This window comes from Amaranthus tricolor, chromosome 1 (genome assembly GCF_026212465.1).
Source record: "Amaranthus tricolor cultivar Red isolate AtriRed21 chromosome 1, ASM2621246v1, whole genome shotgun sequence".
Classification (NCBI taxonomy): Eukaryota; Viridiplantae; Streptophyta; class Magnoliopsida; order Caryophyllales; family Amaranthaceae; genus Amaranthus; species Amaranthus tricolor.
The window spans coordinates 29651996-29670455 of NC_080047.1; the positions used below are offsets into that span (position 1 = coordinate 29651996).

At 35.0% G+C, this 18460-nt stretch overlaps 1 protein-coding gene across 1 annotated transcript; it reads right to left on the reverse strand.

Annotated features, from left to right (window-relative positions):
* Positions 1 to 9474: 9474 nt before the first annotated feature.
* Positions 9475 to 18173, reverse strand: LOC130821215 (uncharacterized). The gene is made up of 3 exons (XM_057686897.1): positions 17498 to 18173; positions 15306 to 16297; positions 9475 to 11645 (listed from the first exon to the last, which is right to left on the reverse strand). The coding sequence occupies exons 1-3, from the start codon at positions 17680 to 17682 to the stop codon at positions 10474 to 10476; spliced, it is 2349 nt and encodes a 782-aa protein (XP_057542880.1). The 5' UTR covers positions 17683 to 18173; the 3' UTR covers positions 9475 to 10473.
* Between the last annotated feature and the right edge of the window lie 287 nt (positions 18174 to 18460).

Here is an 18460-nt window from a genome sequence, read left to right on the forward strand (position 1 = left end):
TGAGGAAAACATGCAACCACACAAGTTATTTAAACTAGTTACTAGTGCATTTTAGATGAAATAATAAATACTAAAGAGCATTACTAAGACTAGTAGAGGTGTTCAAAAATATCCGGTTTGAAAAACCCGATCCGAATTACCCGGTATTCGATTTTTTAAACCGCGTAAATTACCCGGTTTACTAAATTCGGATAATCCAGGTCGGGTACCCGGTTTTAAAACCGGGTATTCAGGTCGGATACGGATCGAAAATTTTGGGGAACTAGATACCCGATATCCGATTATTATTATTATTATTATTATTTTTTAAAATTTGTTTTCAAAACTCTAAATCTACCTTGGGCCTTTTGAAAACCCGTTTTTTCTCCCATCTTGCATCTTCATTATCTTCAATTTGTCCAGACTTCATTCTTCAGCTTCTTCTTCACGGTGCAGCCGTCAACTGTGTCCCATGACTCCCATCTTCTTCTTCACGCCAAATTCATATAAAAAGGTGTATAAACAGTAAAATCAATTGGATTCTCGGGATTCATACAATCCAAATGAAGACCCCGTTTTCACATTCTTCAATTCCCATTGCATAATTTAGGACGATTCAATGAATCAAATTTCAAAAAGCCCACCAAACTGAAATGCATCTATTCAATTTTTACAAAACAAACAGCCCATGAACATGATGTTGCTAAAATGCCCAAATGCAAGCTTAACAGATCTATTTCAGCATCTAATCACAACAATTCCAAACGAATCGATCAAACCTAGATGTTCTCCATCACACTAAAACGGTTCAATTGCTCAATTTCATTTCTAAACAAAATTCAAACATCTTTCAGTTTCAGTATTTCAAATATTCAGATCTTTGATGTGTGTTGTATTTTAAATTTGTATTTTAATAGTTAAGTATTTCTAAAGATTTAGAATTTGAATTTTATATAAAAAATTTTTTAAAAGAAATAAGGAGAAAAATACAATTTTTAGGAAACAATCAAAACCGCGTATCCGGTTTCCGACCCGGTTTAAATCGGGTATCCGGATACCCGATTTAATCGAGTCGGATTCGGGTCACTATTTTAAGTACCCGAAAAAGCAGGTACCCGGATTTCCTAGGGATAGCAATGGATAATGGACCCGACTCGGATCCGTGGATTCGTATCCGTTTTCATGGATCTAAATCCTAAAAAATGAACCCATCGGATCTGAATACGTTTAAATTTCACGGGCTCGGATCCGGATCTAAGAAAAATACCCAGACCCGGACCCACGGATCTAGAGGGCCCGTTTTATTTTTTTATATATTAATTTTATTATATATATATAATTTTCTAATTCTAATTTTTCCTCCCAGACCCCAATACTCCCCTGTAAGCCCAGACACTCGCGAATGAAGTGCACTTGCTATATTTTCTGATTCTAATTCTAATTTTCTAATTCTAATTTGCAATAAAAGCTATATTTATAGACTAATGATAATAATTTATTATCATTAGATTATAAATATAGCTTTATTGCAAATTTGCAATCTCAACACCATTCAAAAATACAAAAAGAAAAGCAAAAACAAGTCAGACCCGTTTTGGACCCGGATCCGGTACTGGATCCGCAGTATCCACGGATCCAGATATGGGTCTTGCAAAACTGAACTCGCGGATCCGGATCTGGATCATGTTCTTGAAAACGGATCTGGATCCGGGTCCACCTGGACCCGATTCAGATCCGACCCGTTGCTAACTCTTAGAGCTGTTCAAAAGTGACCCGACCCGAAAATGTGTTTCTTTTTAGGTTTATTGAATCGACATTACCCGAACCAGTTGACAACCGAAAATGGAAAAACTGAACCCGAGTTGTAACCGATTATTCTAACTGACACGTAACTGTTAACCGAAATTACCCGAACTTAATAATGACCGACCCGAGTCATATCCAACCCGAATCATGCCCAAAACCGAACTCAATCCGGTTAAAATCGACTTAACCCGAACGAAATTTATATCGAATTGCTGTAAACCTGAACCAATTTTTTACATAGAAGTATGATTGACTCATATTCAATCATCTTATTAGTTATTCTAATAAAGTCATAAATATTTTAATAAAATAAATTTTATAAATACATGGTTTCATATATTTAGAGTTAATAATCAATGGTCGATGTTTATTTAACTACTTTTAATCGAATTATATGAAAATTGATAGAACTTTATAATTTTAATTTCCGGTCAAACAAGTAAAAGTAACAATATAATAATGATACTAATTGATTTGCATTTTCACTGTTTTGCTTTAAGTAAAGGAACCTTATCATCAATTAAAAAATGACTAACAACTTAATCTGATACTGACTCGATCAATAGTAATTAGTAATTCGCAATTCGTAGCCGAATTCTACTTGAAAAATACCCGAACCCGATCTGTACCCGGTAAAACCGAACCAATTATTAACAGATGACAACCCGAGACCTATTGAAACTCGACACATACTTCAACCGACACTGAACTTATGCTAACCTGATAGCTCGAATAACTGATCTTCAACCGAACCGTGACTAACCGACCCGACCCGAGTATGACCCGTCGCAACACGCATCCGAAATATAACCGATTCGAAATACAACCGAATCGAATGACACCCATCTGAAACCGACCTGATTACCCGAATGAACACCTCTACCAACTCTAAACAAAATAACACCAAATATCTAATTTCTAATTTTCAGGTAGCTTCTTCAACATTGCAAACTCATTAGTGTTGTCTAAACGCAGCCCCCCAACTAGTTGAATTAAAGAGGAATTTAAAAGGATTGAATGAATTTGAAAATGTTTAAAATAAGCCACGAAATTAAAAAGCCCAGTTAAATTGCTTAGAGACAAAGCCCTTTATCGCCTATTTCGTCACTAAAGGACTGGTCAAAATTACTTTTCACCCTAATCTGACAAAACGTGTACGTTCAATAAAACTAAACAATAAATCAGCTTTAGCGACAAAGACATTGTCGCCAACTTTGTCGCTAAAATGTGTACGTACGTCCTTGTTAGTGTGCTTTTTCAGAGGGGGCTGATTTTTTGAAGGCTTTTCAGTGTAACGTCACATCCTACTATGTAGAGTTTTCAGTAAATTGTACGATGCATTTATGATGTAACATTTAGCGATAAAGATAGCAACAATGGGTTTTGTCCGTCAAGTGGAATTCCTGTTCATCACATTTATTAGCCGGTTTCTTTTTTTGATTTTAATCTAAATATTTATAAAATTAGCAATAATATTTAAATCTTATAAATCCTGATAATAAAATTATTTAAATATTAATAAAATTAGTTTAACATTAAATTAGCATGATATTTAAAGCCCATTCTTTTATGATTATTCTAAGAATTTAATTAACAAAACTATTTAATATATTTAAAAATATTATTCAATTTAAATATATATGCAAAATTCAAAAAACTAATATTACGAAATTAAATGAAACATTTTTGGTGTCCAAAAAGAAAATACTCCATATATGAAAATATATATTCATACAAGAATTGGACATCGATCAGTAGATATACAATAATTTCACAAAACATAAAAAAAATAAAATATTCGACTTCATCGTTTTGCTCATCACCAGACAATATCAGATCAACATCATGATCTCCTCGGGAATTGTTGTAGATGGTTCTAGTTCGTCATCACACTCAATAAATTGTCCAGAAGGATCGCGGAGTAATGACTCAATATTGTCTTCTTAAGAGACCTGAAATTGTATGCTTTGTTCCTTTTGAAACACGCTATCATCAATGTCATTGGCTTGTGCAACACTAACTTGATATTTCTTTAGCTTGAATTTGCACACAGCTCGCCAATCTCGTAAATCTCATCTTAAAATTGGATGCGACATGTAATATACTTGAGTAACTTGACTAGCAAGTACAAATGGATTATACTTTCCATACAACCGATTAATGTGAATGTCTACTATCTGAAAGCATTCGTGAATACGTGTGTCGTTTCCATGTCCACGACGAGTCGGATCATACCAGTGGCATTTGGATAAGGTCACTATCTTGATTGGCATTACAGAATATTCAAGCTCTATAATCTCTTCAAGCCGACCATAAAAGTCATCTCCGTCTTGACTGCCATCACCTGCTTTGACGCACACTCCGCTAATGTCTGCAGTTTTTCTCGTAGCACGTTTGTTAATGTGAAACTTATATCCATTAACATAACATATATTAAAACTTTTAGCATATGTCAAAAGTCCTTGTGCCATGTCGTTCAGTATTTGACCATTCGGAGCATAATCAAGATGACCGACTGTAGCCTGTAAAAAAGATAACTGAGTTAGATGAAATTAATGCAATAATGTGATTATTTAAAACAAATTAAACTTACATATTCTTTGAAGAATAATGGAAATTGCTCTTCGAGTAAAGCATCAAACTGTTGATGTGGCATTGAAGGAACATTTGAATTGAGTTGGCTTGTGAACCTTCTCAGATAGTGTCAACTTCAGAGCAATTCATTAAAACATACTGGTGTGCAATTTTAAGATCATTGGGATCTAACAATTTAGTTTTACCCCTCCCATGAAATCTGAAAGGTGAGTGAAAATTGAAAGAACACATGATCTAACATTATTGTCACTGACTCACTGTCGTCATCATGCATAGGGAGGTCTCTATATCTACAACGTACCTCTGCTCGAAGTAATGAGATACAAAATGTGAAGCTTCTAATGCCAAGGTCTAGCAAGTCTCTACGTGCACCAATATGATCATTGGTTTCCTTTTCAACACGCATCACTGTATTAAATATATTATTGAAAAAGTTCTTTTCACTGGCATCACATCAAGACAGTGTCTAATCATATTAGTTTCCCAGTATAGTAGGTCCTAAAACACACTTCTCTTTTTCCACCCTTTAGTCCACTGAGCGTAATAGTCGTTATATTCGCGTACACCATCCTCATACACTTTCTTCATCCATACATGTTAAGCTCCGCAAGTAACTCAACACCGATGTGAGTATGTCGGGCATGATCCTCCTCTTGAACCCTCACCATAAAATTAAGCCTACCCCTTCTGAACGGATGACGATCATGCAAAAACATTCGATGACAGTCAAACCAACACATCTTTCGACAATTTCTCAGATAAAAAGCCTTTGAATCAGACATGCAATGAGGACATGCATTTTTACCATGGGTACTCCATCCAGATAACATCAAATATACTGAAAAATCACTAATTATCCACATCAATGTTGCTCTAAGACAAAAGTTATGTCCTGTGTACACATCATAGGTCAAGAAGTCGTCGTTCCACAACATCTTAAGTTCTTTAATTAAAGATTGCAGGTAAATTTCGATGTTTTGCTTTGGATTGTTAGGCCCTAGCTCAATAACTATCAAGAACATGTATGGTGTAACACCCAGGCCTCTAGGACCTCCAGTGTCTACCCATGGAGACTGTAGATTGCTCCCCACCAACCATGCTTAACTGTGGAGTTTTTAGCAGATGAGCTCCCTAGAAAAGAAGATGCAACTTGTTTATATGAGTATCACACTCACCCCCACTTAAGAATACAATGTCCTTGTTGGACCATAGTTTCAGGATCTTTCCCCCTGCTAGATGCACTGAACATATGATCAGCCACAGTCACAGGGTTGATCTGATACTATTTGTAACACCCCCGCCCCTCAAACCGCCGGTGTTTACCCATGGAGACTGTAGACTGGACTCACAGAACAACACAAGACATTTCAGCGCACTTTGGCCTCACTCGTGCGCGCCCAAAAAACTTCCCAGATTGCTCTCATCCTAAGATTGCTCCCCACCAAGCACACTTAACTGTGGAGTTCTTAACAAATGAGCTTCTTAGAAAAGAAGATGAACCTTGTTGATATAAGTAATCTATCAATCCTTTTCTAAAACTAAACTAGAGGTATCACATATAGTGTCTTTATGCACATTCATGGAGGGAGATTGTAAGGTGTCAGAATCAATGGCCATGATGAATATTGTCTTCTCGAGCTTCCAAAAGGGTTGAATCCGTTTGTACACAAACAAAGCCTAACATTTCTAATCTCAGCGGCAAAATCTGGATGTGTTGCGTTAAAATGTAACCAGGTCTCTGAGTCTGACAGGTGACACATTTCCCCCTATTTTATGTGATGGGCACGGTGCCATCTTATTTCACCGGAAGTAACTTGAGACGCATACAACCGTTGTAATCATGGACCTATCAGAAGATATATAAATTGTTTCTTCAGGATGCATCTATTTGCAACATCGTCTCTAACCCACCTTGTTGTCGAGCATGTACGACAGTGTCTGACATTCGTAGTACGACCCTTGTAGATCATACACCCATTAATGCAACAATCAATCCTCTTCGATAGCAACCCAAGCCCTGCTAATTGCTTCTTTGCGTCGTAAAACCTAGATGTCATCGAGTTCGGTTAGGGTAAAGCCTCTCGCATCAAAGTGCACATATCGTCATACATCCTCTCTGAACATTTATAATATGTCTTTAGATTCGTCATTCTCCCTATAACCGACATCTGAGAGTAATTTTCAGCCCCATCATACAACGAATTGTTAGCACTTCGATAAATTTTTTGGCCTCAGGATTTGGCTCTTCAGGTATTAAATCATCAAGTGACTATTCCTCCACGTTACCGTACTCATTTTGTGGAAAGAAGTTTTGGTACGTGTCCAAAATGTATCCGCAGCAGCATTATGAACCATACGAATGTAATTATTTTCCTCAGGGTTGTGTGTTTGAGAAGGAATATATACTTCTTCCCAGAGAAACGCATAACTAGCGCTGCTACTTTCACCAGCGATGATATCATAATGATACCTCCAATCGTAAAAATCTTCCACAAATCTTTTCCGTAGTAAATGATATGATCCCTCACATCATTTGGTTTTTTTAAAAACAACAATTTTGCACTTTGTACAAGGACATCTAATTTTCAATGAACGACTTTTTGAAATTGTGAATTTTAAAAATTCTTCTAACCCCCTTATGAATTCTATATTAAATGCCCCGTCATCAAATTCTTTTTGGTACATGCAATTTCTATTATACAAATAATAACTACCATCATCAGTCATTGCGCAAACCTATATTAAATTTTAAAACACAATCAAATAATAACCATACAAATATTACATAAAAAAATAAATTAATTATAATAATCATACAAATATCTCTCACACACAGTTAATCTCCTTTAGCAAATAAATACCTTCTGAGAACTAAATTTTCAGAATATACTAGAATGAAAGAAAGTATTTTTGCTCAATTGGTTACAAACTAAACATTCATCTATATTTAAAAATGAAAATTCCCGCATTTCATCATTATAGCGACATATTAGGTGACACAAATAACATATCTAGAATTTGAACTTTTTTTTTCCTGCCCATGGATGTTAGAGACACATTTAGCAACAAAGAGTATTTTGGGGACAAAAATAGCAACACAACTGTTATGTCGCCAGCCTGTGGCAAAGCCTTTTGTCGCCTCCTTTATAGCTATACCTCTTTCCTTAGATTTAGGTTTTGTCTCCAAATTGATATATTTTTGTAGTGGCATACAGTGTATGGATTGAGAACGTGGCAAAGAATGATTCAACTATGGGCTGAAATGGTGTGTGGTCGCACTATTTGAGGTGTGTGGGAGAAATTGGGCCTAGCTGATGCGCGCCCTCGCAACCGTATGGATGAGCACACGTGTAAACTTGCACATCGCACTGAAATTTAAAGGACCATATCTCTTTGCTCGGTTATCATTTTTTGGCGTGTAATATACCGTTTGATCGTAAGATCCTGAATAATAATCATCAATTGAATTTTCAGAGAAATCCTTCAAGAGATATGCCTTTTTAATAAGACCCTATGTTTTCTCTTCTTGATTTTGTTGTTTCTTCCTTTTTGATTGTCTTCTTTTGCTTTAACTCATAAGTATTCATACCTATGCACCATTGAAAAATATCAAGAATATCATCCATGTGGCTGGGGATACTATCTCATTACCAATAATGCTACCAATTATGAAGTAAGGTGTTCATAAATTTGTTTGCATGGAATGAACCTAGATACCCATATAACGACTTAGCAACCATCTATCAAAATGGACTCGTTGCCGGGGATGTTTGTCTATTTGAATTAGTTCTTGTGATATTTGTATGGATTGTATAGTTTGTTCATATCTTGCTTGTTTTTTTAGTCTAGTCACATTTGATACATTCACTTTAGTTGTGTTGTTTTTCATATCGTTCTCATCGTGGAAAATCATGGGTCGCTTCATTTTGGAGATTTTGTTCACCAAGCTCCTACAAAGCACGTGACGGGTAAAATTTTTCATACGGAGACCAATTTTCAAATTGATCTTGATCACATGAGGATGGAGAAGGAAGATGTGTTTGGAGGATTAGAAAATAAGTGTCCACTTAAACATCTTGAGAGGTTCAAGAAAACTTGTGACCTTATCTTCACTTGTTCCAGTAGCCTAGAGGTTGGTACAAGTGCCTTAAGCCGAAGTCTTTAAGTTACTTGGGACGAAGTTAAAAGAGATTTTCTTGAGATATATATTTCACCTCTTTATGAGAACCTAAGAGTTTACGAAGGACATAGCCATTTTTACCAAGCTTGATGACGGAAAGTCTACAGGAGGCATGAAGTCTATTTAAGAAAATTTTAGGTTATGTCTCTATCATGATTCATGAGGTTGAGAGAATCACCTCAATAGTTTTACTTTTTTACACAATGGACTCAATGAGCAAACCAAAAATACTTGAACTCAAGTGTTGGAGGACGTATGTATATAATGCTTCAAAAATAAAAATCTTGTGAGAACCAAAGTGAAGCAGTTTATATGAACAACCTTTCATGGATATCAAGAGGGGAGAATAAAAGTAAGATCAAAGAAGAAGTTACCCAAGTGAAAGCATTGAGTAAGAAAATGGAGACAATAAAGAAAATGATTTCAAAGTTGCTTGAAGCATGTTTCACTCTTATGGCCCAATCAATGGAACAAGTGGATGAATTAAAGTAGTGTTGGCAATAATGATTTCAATTGAATATTGAAATTTCAAATTTGAGTTTTTAAACTATGACTTTCAAATTCAAATTCAATGTTCGGAAAACTTGCAAAAATTAGGGTTTCGAAGATGGGAAGAAATTTGATATTTCAGAATATGAACTGATTTTTTGTGTTTTGTATTTTCAAATGACAACTCTTAGACTCTTATTTTCAAATTTAGGCCTCTGTCTTATTTGTTTAAATCTTTGGAATTTGGGCTAAAATCAACATTTTAAAATTTTAAAGGTTGTGTGGTAACTAGAGCTGTATTTGACCCGGGGCACGTGGGGCAAAGGCCCAAGGCCCCATATTTCAAAAATTCGATAGGTTTAAATTTATATTTAAATATTAAAAAATAAAAAAAAATTAAAGAATTAAGAGTGATGGTGGAATATTATTAACATGTAATATTCACAATTCATTGAATTAGAGGGATTACAATTTGGGAGATCATGGTATTCAGTATTTAAGAATCAGGTTATATTGCTCCATCTTAATTTTACTTATATTAATACCAATCTGTCTAGTATGAGACCGTCTCACGGTGAGACGACCTCAAAACTAAAAGCCTATAAGCTAAAATTTTCTATTATTGGACTATTTAACCCAATTATGAGGCATGTCTCTCGGTGAAATCGTCTCATTTAAGAATTTGTGATAAACATATTATAATAATGTTGCCACGAAAATATACATCTTGTAGTGAAAAAAGAAAAAAAAAAGAATTCAATAAATAAAAGAATCACAAAGTAATTTAGCTTTTCGTGGATCCGATGAAAAATATCACGAGGATAGTAATGAAAAATTTTTAACGATGTTGATAAGGGCCCCTATTTCTAATTTTACCCCTGGACCACCGAAAGTTCAGGGCTTGGTGGTACCATTGACACACAAAAATAGAAAAAAGGGCAAGATAGGTGATTATGACGCAAAAAATCTGTGATTATCAATCAATCAATATCAACAAAATGTTACACAAACAAATAGCTACCACCCTATAAAAAGCAGGTATGCATGCTTCAAAACATGAAATCTATTACATTAAACTTTACATTTATTTCAATATAAAAGATCTACTTTAAACACTGATTACTGAGTGTTAGTATATCTTCTTCCTACTGAACAAAGAAGCCAAACTGGTTAAATCTCTATTAAACTATCATTATCAGACAAGCATCTCAAGCATACATATACCAATAAGTGATCAATTCCATCCCATTTTTCTAAAAGACAGGGAAGACTCCTTTAGGCTTCAGATGCACAAGATGTATTTGGATGCATTTTCTATCATAAAAGAATTAGCAAGATATCGACCGATTAATGGTATAAAGACTATTTCATCCCCACATTACATTTTACATGATACCTGAAGGGACTTTTCTGCTTCTTGCTGTTCACTGAAACCCATGCTTACTGGGTGCAGAAGGCGACCTACCCACGGCCTCGAGCAATCTACTGAAAACAAGCTTGACAGGAATACAGGCCACTGTTGGAGGCCTTGAAACCACAGATTTCATCACACCATTTATGTGATTGCTAGTATCCTCCCCTTTCCTCTTTATAGGGAACTTCTGATTAAAGCCTATGGAAGACAGAGTTTTCGTCTTCTGGTTGTAAGATAGATTCACTTTCAACCACGGCTTAGAGGAATGGGTATTCCTTTTCATCAGTTTGCCTTTGCTAACAGAATTTGAAACAAGTGACTTCTTACAACGTACTTTTCCAGATTGACTAGTATTCTGATCATCTTCAGCGTCGTCCAATTGAGATGAAGACGAGTGAGGACGGGGCACTCGAAAATTGGCTGTCCTCTTGGCAGTCCTCCAAACTTGGGGAACTTTTCTTCTATCGAAGTCGTATCTTACATTACAACATGCATAACTTGTGGTTACAAAAATATCTGTAGACCCATCAACAAGGGTTTCTATTTGGATAGGATGGCCTATTATTGCCTTCCCATTTAACCAGCTCATTAGAGATACCCAAGGCACATGCTTGTTACCTCGGTGATTTGCTTGGACATTCAGGTCAACATCTATCAATAAATCATACCCATCTTGGCCATCAAATATGGGATTGAAGTAGGAACCTCTGTCATCCCAGTATGCTCTCAATGGCCTCCCCGTAAACTCTTCCAAATAAACCATATTCTGGCCAATGAAATTTTGTTTTCTGGTTATGTCTAGTGATGGCAAGTAAAATCCCGGTGATTGAGGGTCAAACTTGTCCTCCTTAAAATCACCATCATTGGGGTAGCCATTGTCATGATAGTAACTCAAGCTAGAGCTTGGTACCCTCATGGACATTGACCTACCCCTTATTTGAAGATGAGTTCTGTTTGCAAATCTGTCTATAGGTGTCCTGTTGATATTGCGAACATTTCTTTTACCTTTCAACTGCCACTTGGAGACTGCCGCAGCAGGACTTGGATCATGCAAATAACATTGAGATCGATCATCAAGTGACCGTTCATCAAACTCATCACTGCTTGTACTTTCATGACTCACTTGCATTTGTATTATGCTATCATGTATTCTTGGATGTGCTCTAGTGCATGTCTCAGCATCTGAAAAAAGCAGCAAAACTAAGTTGAATCATGATATACCGTATGAACACAAAGTTTGTGGATAATTGTGAATACGACGAAAAATAAGTGTCCCCAAGTTCTCATATTCTTGAGCTCACCCTGCAACAATTTGTTCAACAAATATAATTCCACATGCATGTCAAAAAATGCACAAAACTAAGACAAAGCAGAGTATTAACAGATTATTTAAACAAGCAACACATTGTGTCATAATCTATACCTAAGACATAATTTAGCCATGCACAGTTCATACATTCATTACTTGTGGCGGAGCCAAATTGCAGTCAACACTATTCATTACACTGGCGGAAATCAAGTCACACAAAACATTACTTATTGGGGAGCCAAACTGCAGGCAAGGACCCCAATCAGAGAAAAGTATCCTATTTCAAGCTATTATAACCCCCACCCCGAAAAACCATACAAGGAAAAAAAACAAAAATATGACTTTTTATGTGTCCTCCAAAAAATCAGGACCAAAGGACATCAGTACGATGGCGTCAGGTCCAGTAGTTGTTCTTCACACTACCTGTTTAAACTCAACAGAAGCATTTACTTGCCAGAAGCAGCAAATAGTTATTATATATTTCTATGTTTCTTGTGGAATGATATATGTTCCAATATTTAAAGCCATCTCTATCATGTATATAACAGACATTTCAGAGGCCCAGGGGAAATAAAAAAATGAAGCCCTAGATACAAAAATTTCTAAAATAAATTTCATAAAGAAAAAAAAAAACTTCTTAGTATTTTTATTATATATTACGTCAATAACATCTACAGAAATAGGAATTCATACAGACAAAAAATACTTTTTTCTTCAAAACCCATCACAATTACAAACATCTAAAAACCTCTTCCTTTTATAAGGCCCTTTATCATTTATGGAATAAACCAAAATAACATCATAAAAATTAGCTTCTATGAGCATCTTATAATTTAAAATTTGATTTAGGCAAATTACGATGTAAACAAAAATAAAATATCGTACCCAACAAATATTCAGGGAGTAAAAAGATACAACAAACTAAGGCATTCGGAAAAATATGAAAAACTTACAAAAAAACAAAAAATCATAAAAAGTGGCTTCTATGAGCTTTTTAACTACTCTACCTGTGTTTCTTTTAGTTCTTCCTATTTGTTTTTTTGCAAATCCCAATGCAAAAATATACTTCCTCTAGATTTAAATAGTTGCTACAGTTTTTGTAGCAACTACTATTCATCTACCGATCTTATTTGGTATATATTTCTCCATGTATAATGTAAAACAAAGTTAAGTGGGATCTTGTTTGATTCGTCTTAATGCGTATTTTTATAATATTAACTTTTTAGAATTTTTTATCATATCATATGAAATTAAAGATATTAAAGATTAAAATTGTGCATTGGATAGCGTGAAAAACAGAAGTGTAGCAACTATTAAAAACCGGAGGAAATAATTCAAATAACTTTAGTCGTGTGTTCATAAAAATTATAAAATGTTGATATTTAGAAATTTTATAATAAGATGAATTTAACAAGATTCCACGTGATTATATTTCTTTTCATATAGATTAGGAAGAATTCATGGTCACAGTTTGGCTCTTATATTTAAATATTCTAAACGATAAAACAAAAACAAATAAAGGGATTATATAGCTAATCAGAAGCAATTATGATATGTTAAAAAAAAAAAACAAAAAAAAAACCAGTCATACCCAAATGAATCATCATGTTGAGTATAATGAAAAACATTACCAATGAGCGTAGTATTTGAAGCGTGAAGTAGATGAATTTTTTCCAATTAAATTTGTGAAACTCTTTGACTAGAAGAATAAAGTTTATTAATGCATTCTTTTAAGGAAAAGTGATTCAATGGATTGGCGATCCTTTGAGGTAAATGTTCATTTTTGATGAAATTAAAAATGTAGATTACAATTGCTAAATGTTAAAGCTTTTGAGAAAAATTGAAAATATTCATTCAAATTTAATGGTAGGATAAATAATTACATAAGTTTGGGATTTAGGACTAGAGTAAATGAAGAAGTTTAAAGGAAGTGGAATTGAAGTCTAAACCTTTAAGGAACACTCGACTAGAGGTGTTCATTCGGGAGATCGGGTCGGTTTCGGATGGGTGTCATTCGGTTCAGTTGTATTTCGGATCGTTTATATTTCGGATGCATGTTACAACAGGTCACACTTATGTCGGGTCGGTTAGTCACGGTTCGCTTGAAGATCGGTTTATTCGAGCTATCGGGTTAGAATAAGTTCGGTGTTGTTTGAAGTTCGTGTCGAGTTTCAATCAGTCTCGGGTTGTCATTGGTTAATAATTAGTTCGGTTTTACCGCGTACAGATCAAGTTCGGGTATTTTTCAAGTAGAATTCAACTACGAACTACTAATTACTATCGATCGAGTCAGTATCAGATTAAGTAGTTAGTCATTTTTTAATTGATGATAAGGTTCAATTTACTTAAAGCAAAATAGTTAAAATACAAATCAATCAATGATCATTATTACATTGTTACTTTTACTTGTTTGACCGGAAATTAAAATTATAAAGTTTTATCAATTTTCATCTAATTTGATTAAAAGTAGTTAAATAAACATTGACCAATGATTATTAACTCTAAATATATGAAACCAAGGTTTCATTGACGACTGGTGAGGAATTTTTACTAAATTCAAAGGATAACAATTTGCTTTTGTAAGATTTACTTTCCTTACTTGAGCTATCTTCAACTCACTTCCAATTGACTACTCGGACATAAGTACTTGAACAACATTGCTCTGGTTCCACTCACCTAAAGATCTAATGATTTTTGAATCAATTGGCTTGCACTCACCAAGTTTCACTCCCTAGATTATCAAAATCTAATACATGGTAAAAAGGGATCATAGTGATATGTTAGAATAACGGCTTTTAATGCCTATAACTCTTTAATTTCAAAATCACAGGTTAGGTAATGTGGTTTTGTGGAATAGTAAGCTCTAAATTTGTAATAAAACAGGCATTATGTACCCAAATAACCTCATTTTATTACATGGATTTGAACAAGAATCTGGCCTGTAAAGAAACAAATTTAGGTCGGGTAGTCACGCAAAATGAAGGATCTTTGACAAGTAAATCTATAGGCATACATCTCTTTATGAGTCAAAGATGCAGATAACATAAACGCTGATTATCACACAATTGTAACAAGTAAATCCCAATTACAAATCAAATATGCAAAAATGTAGCAAGCACATGTGATGAATTGGGTCAAAGGGTCTAAGGGCATTATTGGCATTTCACATTTAATTAGTCTTATGTTTTGTTAGCTAGATTAGTTGTTATTTTGAAATAGATCGACCCCGACCCGTTACCGAAACACACAATAACGGACAGCGTTCCATTACCGCATTTTTACACTATGGCCCAATGACTCCTAAAAGAACTTTTCCTTTATTATTCACTATTTTAAAGCTAATTATTTATTACAAGGGTGGCTCTATATATAGCCTAAGCCCCAAGAGACAACTACAAAATAACAACTAATCTAGCTAACAAAACACAAGACTAATTAAATGTGAGATGCCGATATAGCCCTTGGACCCTTTAACCCAATTCATCATAGCACATTGCAAGAAGTACTCTAGAAGAATCGGACTGTTCAAATACCTGAAAGCATTTCCCTTGCCTCCACATGTGCTTCTAGAGAATGAGTCTCAGATGAATCAGATTCAGTTTCTTCGGATGATCTAGAAGTAGTCTCTTCCTCAAAAGTACCATGCTGAGAACGATCAGTGCACTCCTCAAGATGGGAAGCTGAAACTTCCATTAAGCCATCTTGCGTGGTAACAAATGTCTCCTGCAAATCAGATGGCAAATACATGGAATGATGAACACCATCTATGGGATGCCACTTTCTGTGAACACCAGGACGCAAAGAACTATCATGTAATTCAGCATTATTTTGCTTGATGTTAACAAAAGAATGAAAACTATCACATCTTTTAGAAAGAGACTCCTCAACAAACCCTTCAAGTGACCGCTTCCGTTTGCCAAGGGAAACCCCAGAATCAGAATCACTGGAATTCTCAAAGCAAGATTCTGCAGTTGAAACCCATGTATGACCATCCACGATAAGTTTTTTAGAATCTTCGAAAGCAGCGGAAGCAGAAAATCTTCCATTTATAGGTACCGCCTTAAGCCCAACTGCAGTTAACTCTTGTATCGGACAACTCAAATCAGTTCCACATCCTTTTACACTAGGTTGAGCTCCAACTTTCACTTCATGTATGTGCTGTGGAATGCTTTTTCGATCAATCAAATCAGAAATAGTGATTGTTTTGTCAAGTTGACATAAATCAAGATTTTCAATTTTCTCATTTCTATTTTCCAAAACCCCAGATGCTTCAACTAAGTTGTTTATATCTGAGTCTGATGAATTTTCTCTCGCAGAGTTACCCCCAACCAACTTTCCATATTTCCTTTCGGAAAATTGTTTTTCAAGTTCAAGAGCATGAAGGATTGCATCTTCTCGACGTGCATACTTATCACGTTTTTTAGCGGGAAGCCCCAAGGAGGCTTCAGCTCTCTCAATACAATCATCAAACTCACCACACCGAAATGCTTTCACACGCTTTGATTTTTCAAGATTGTACCAATCCCTGAAAAATATACAGAAAAGTTAACTGAAAAAAACAAGATAAATAATTGCATGGCGGTGATTCTTGTTCAACACAGTTATTCCATTCTTATAGACCACATAAAATACATGATGAATGAAAGAGAGACCATGTGTGTTCAAACAACAGATCTTCGCATTTATCTGATAAGATGCATGCCTGAATTTTAAAAAAAAAAAAAAAGAGCAGAAAAAGATATAAATAAAAGCAAAAAACTGACTACATATTCAAGTATCAGTCTATCAGCTAATGGCAATATCAGTTTTTCACCACACACCAAACTAAACCCAAAACACTCAAGTAATCAATTAAATAGCAACAAAAAACAGGGCATCAAGTAGTAAATGCATAGAGCTAGCAAGATCTGTAAGACACTGATGGGAAAATATAATGATGCATACAAGGAACATAAAACATTAACCATTTCATCAAACATGGTAAAAAAAAAATTTGAAGTGAACACTTTTCAAAAACATAAGCATTAACGGATGCAGATAAGTGCATATTAACACAGTCCAACAAATGCAACATCTGCTCCAATACCACTTGCAACTCATAAGTGGTTAACTACAAAGAACTCGTCTGCATAATTTTAAAGAGACTAGCAAAAATCAGGCTCCAGTAAGATGTGAATAAGAATTGTGAGAGTTTGATCACTCTCAAATAGTTGACATCAGGGCTACAGATGATCAAATCAAACTAGCATTAAGTGACTGATGATCCTTACAAATAAATGGCGGAGGGCGAACGGCGGAGGGCGAACGGCGAAGGCCAAAGGCCGGCTTAAGTCATAGAACTCGTTGGCCTTGCTGTCAACGTAATGAAGCTGCTCAAATACCTTATACTCCTACCTAATTCGACCCTCTCACCTAAATATCTTATTATATCTGACACTTTAAGTCCCGGCTTTGCCTATATTGGTGATAAAGAATTCTTACAGAAAAACTTGTAACCATAGTTATTCAAAGCACCCACACTCATGATCCAACAAACTATAATAGACAGTAAACAAATTAATCCAGCTCGTCATTGACATTCCAAAACTTTTCTTAAAACAAAACTTAATCAAAACTCAACACACAAACAAAAATCCCACAACTTCCATTCATTCAAGCTGAAATTCATACAAATTAACACAAAATAACAATTAAAGGAAGAAAAAGAAAAAAAAAAAAAACTTACACACTAGCATCTTCTCTACCCAGAAGCTTAACAGGAGTACCAGATCGAGGAGACATAAGATGAGAAGTAGAAAGGTCAATTTGACCCAATATTTTACCCGGCCACCACGACCCGTTTCGTCTCCGAACCCAAACAATTGAACCCGCCCCGGATTCTCTCACCCCTACACTCTCTGAAGTTCCCATTTCTCTTTCAATCACATAGACAATCAATAAAAGAAAAACAGGGTTTGATAATTGAACTTTACAGAGAAAATAACAGCAGGAAATAAATAGTGGCGGATTTTACAATATTTTTTTACAGTTTTAATTGAGAAAAAATAAACGAAGTAGTTGATCAAAGGACGATCAATCAGCAGCAAAGAAAAGAGAGAAGCAAAAAGCAGTAAGGCCAATAGAAGAAGACGCCATTAATGTTGAAAGAAGATAATAGTTAGGGTTCCATTCAAAATAGGGGGAATGTCATTCTGATGGAAAAGGAAGATTTTTTAAAATTATTTCATAGAAATTTAAATTATGGAATTTTGTAGTTGGAGTGAATTGAGTTGTTTGATCGATAATTGTAGGGAAAATTAGAAATTGTAATGTTTGTTGTTTCTCCCTCTTCTTGAAGGTTTTTTGGTGTTGGAATGGTGGTGGGAATGGAAGAAAGACTTTCTCAGTTCTCACTCACTGACTTAACTCACTTTGATTCGGACGATTTTTACACGTGCGCTTATAAACTTATTTTTCCATTTACTATTTGTTCAACCTTTTCCACTCTGTTTTTACCATTTTTCATAAACTTTTAATTTTCCCAAATTCTTACTTGAGACCGCCTATTGCAAGAGACGTCTTAAGTTTGGGCTAATCCAATTTTTAAATTAAAATAAAATGACTAAACTGTTACACGCGCTGCTCTTAACTTTTCAACTTCCATTTTCAGTTTTCATTTCACTCTTTCCTAATATAAACCACTCATGGT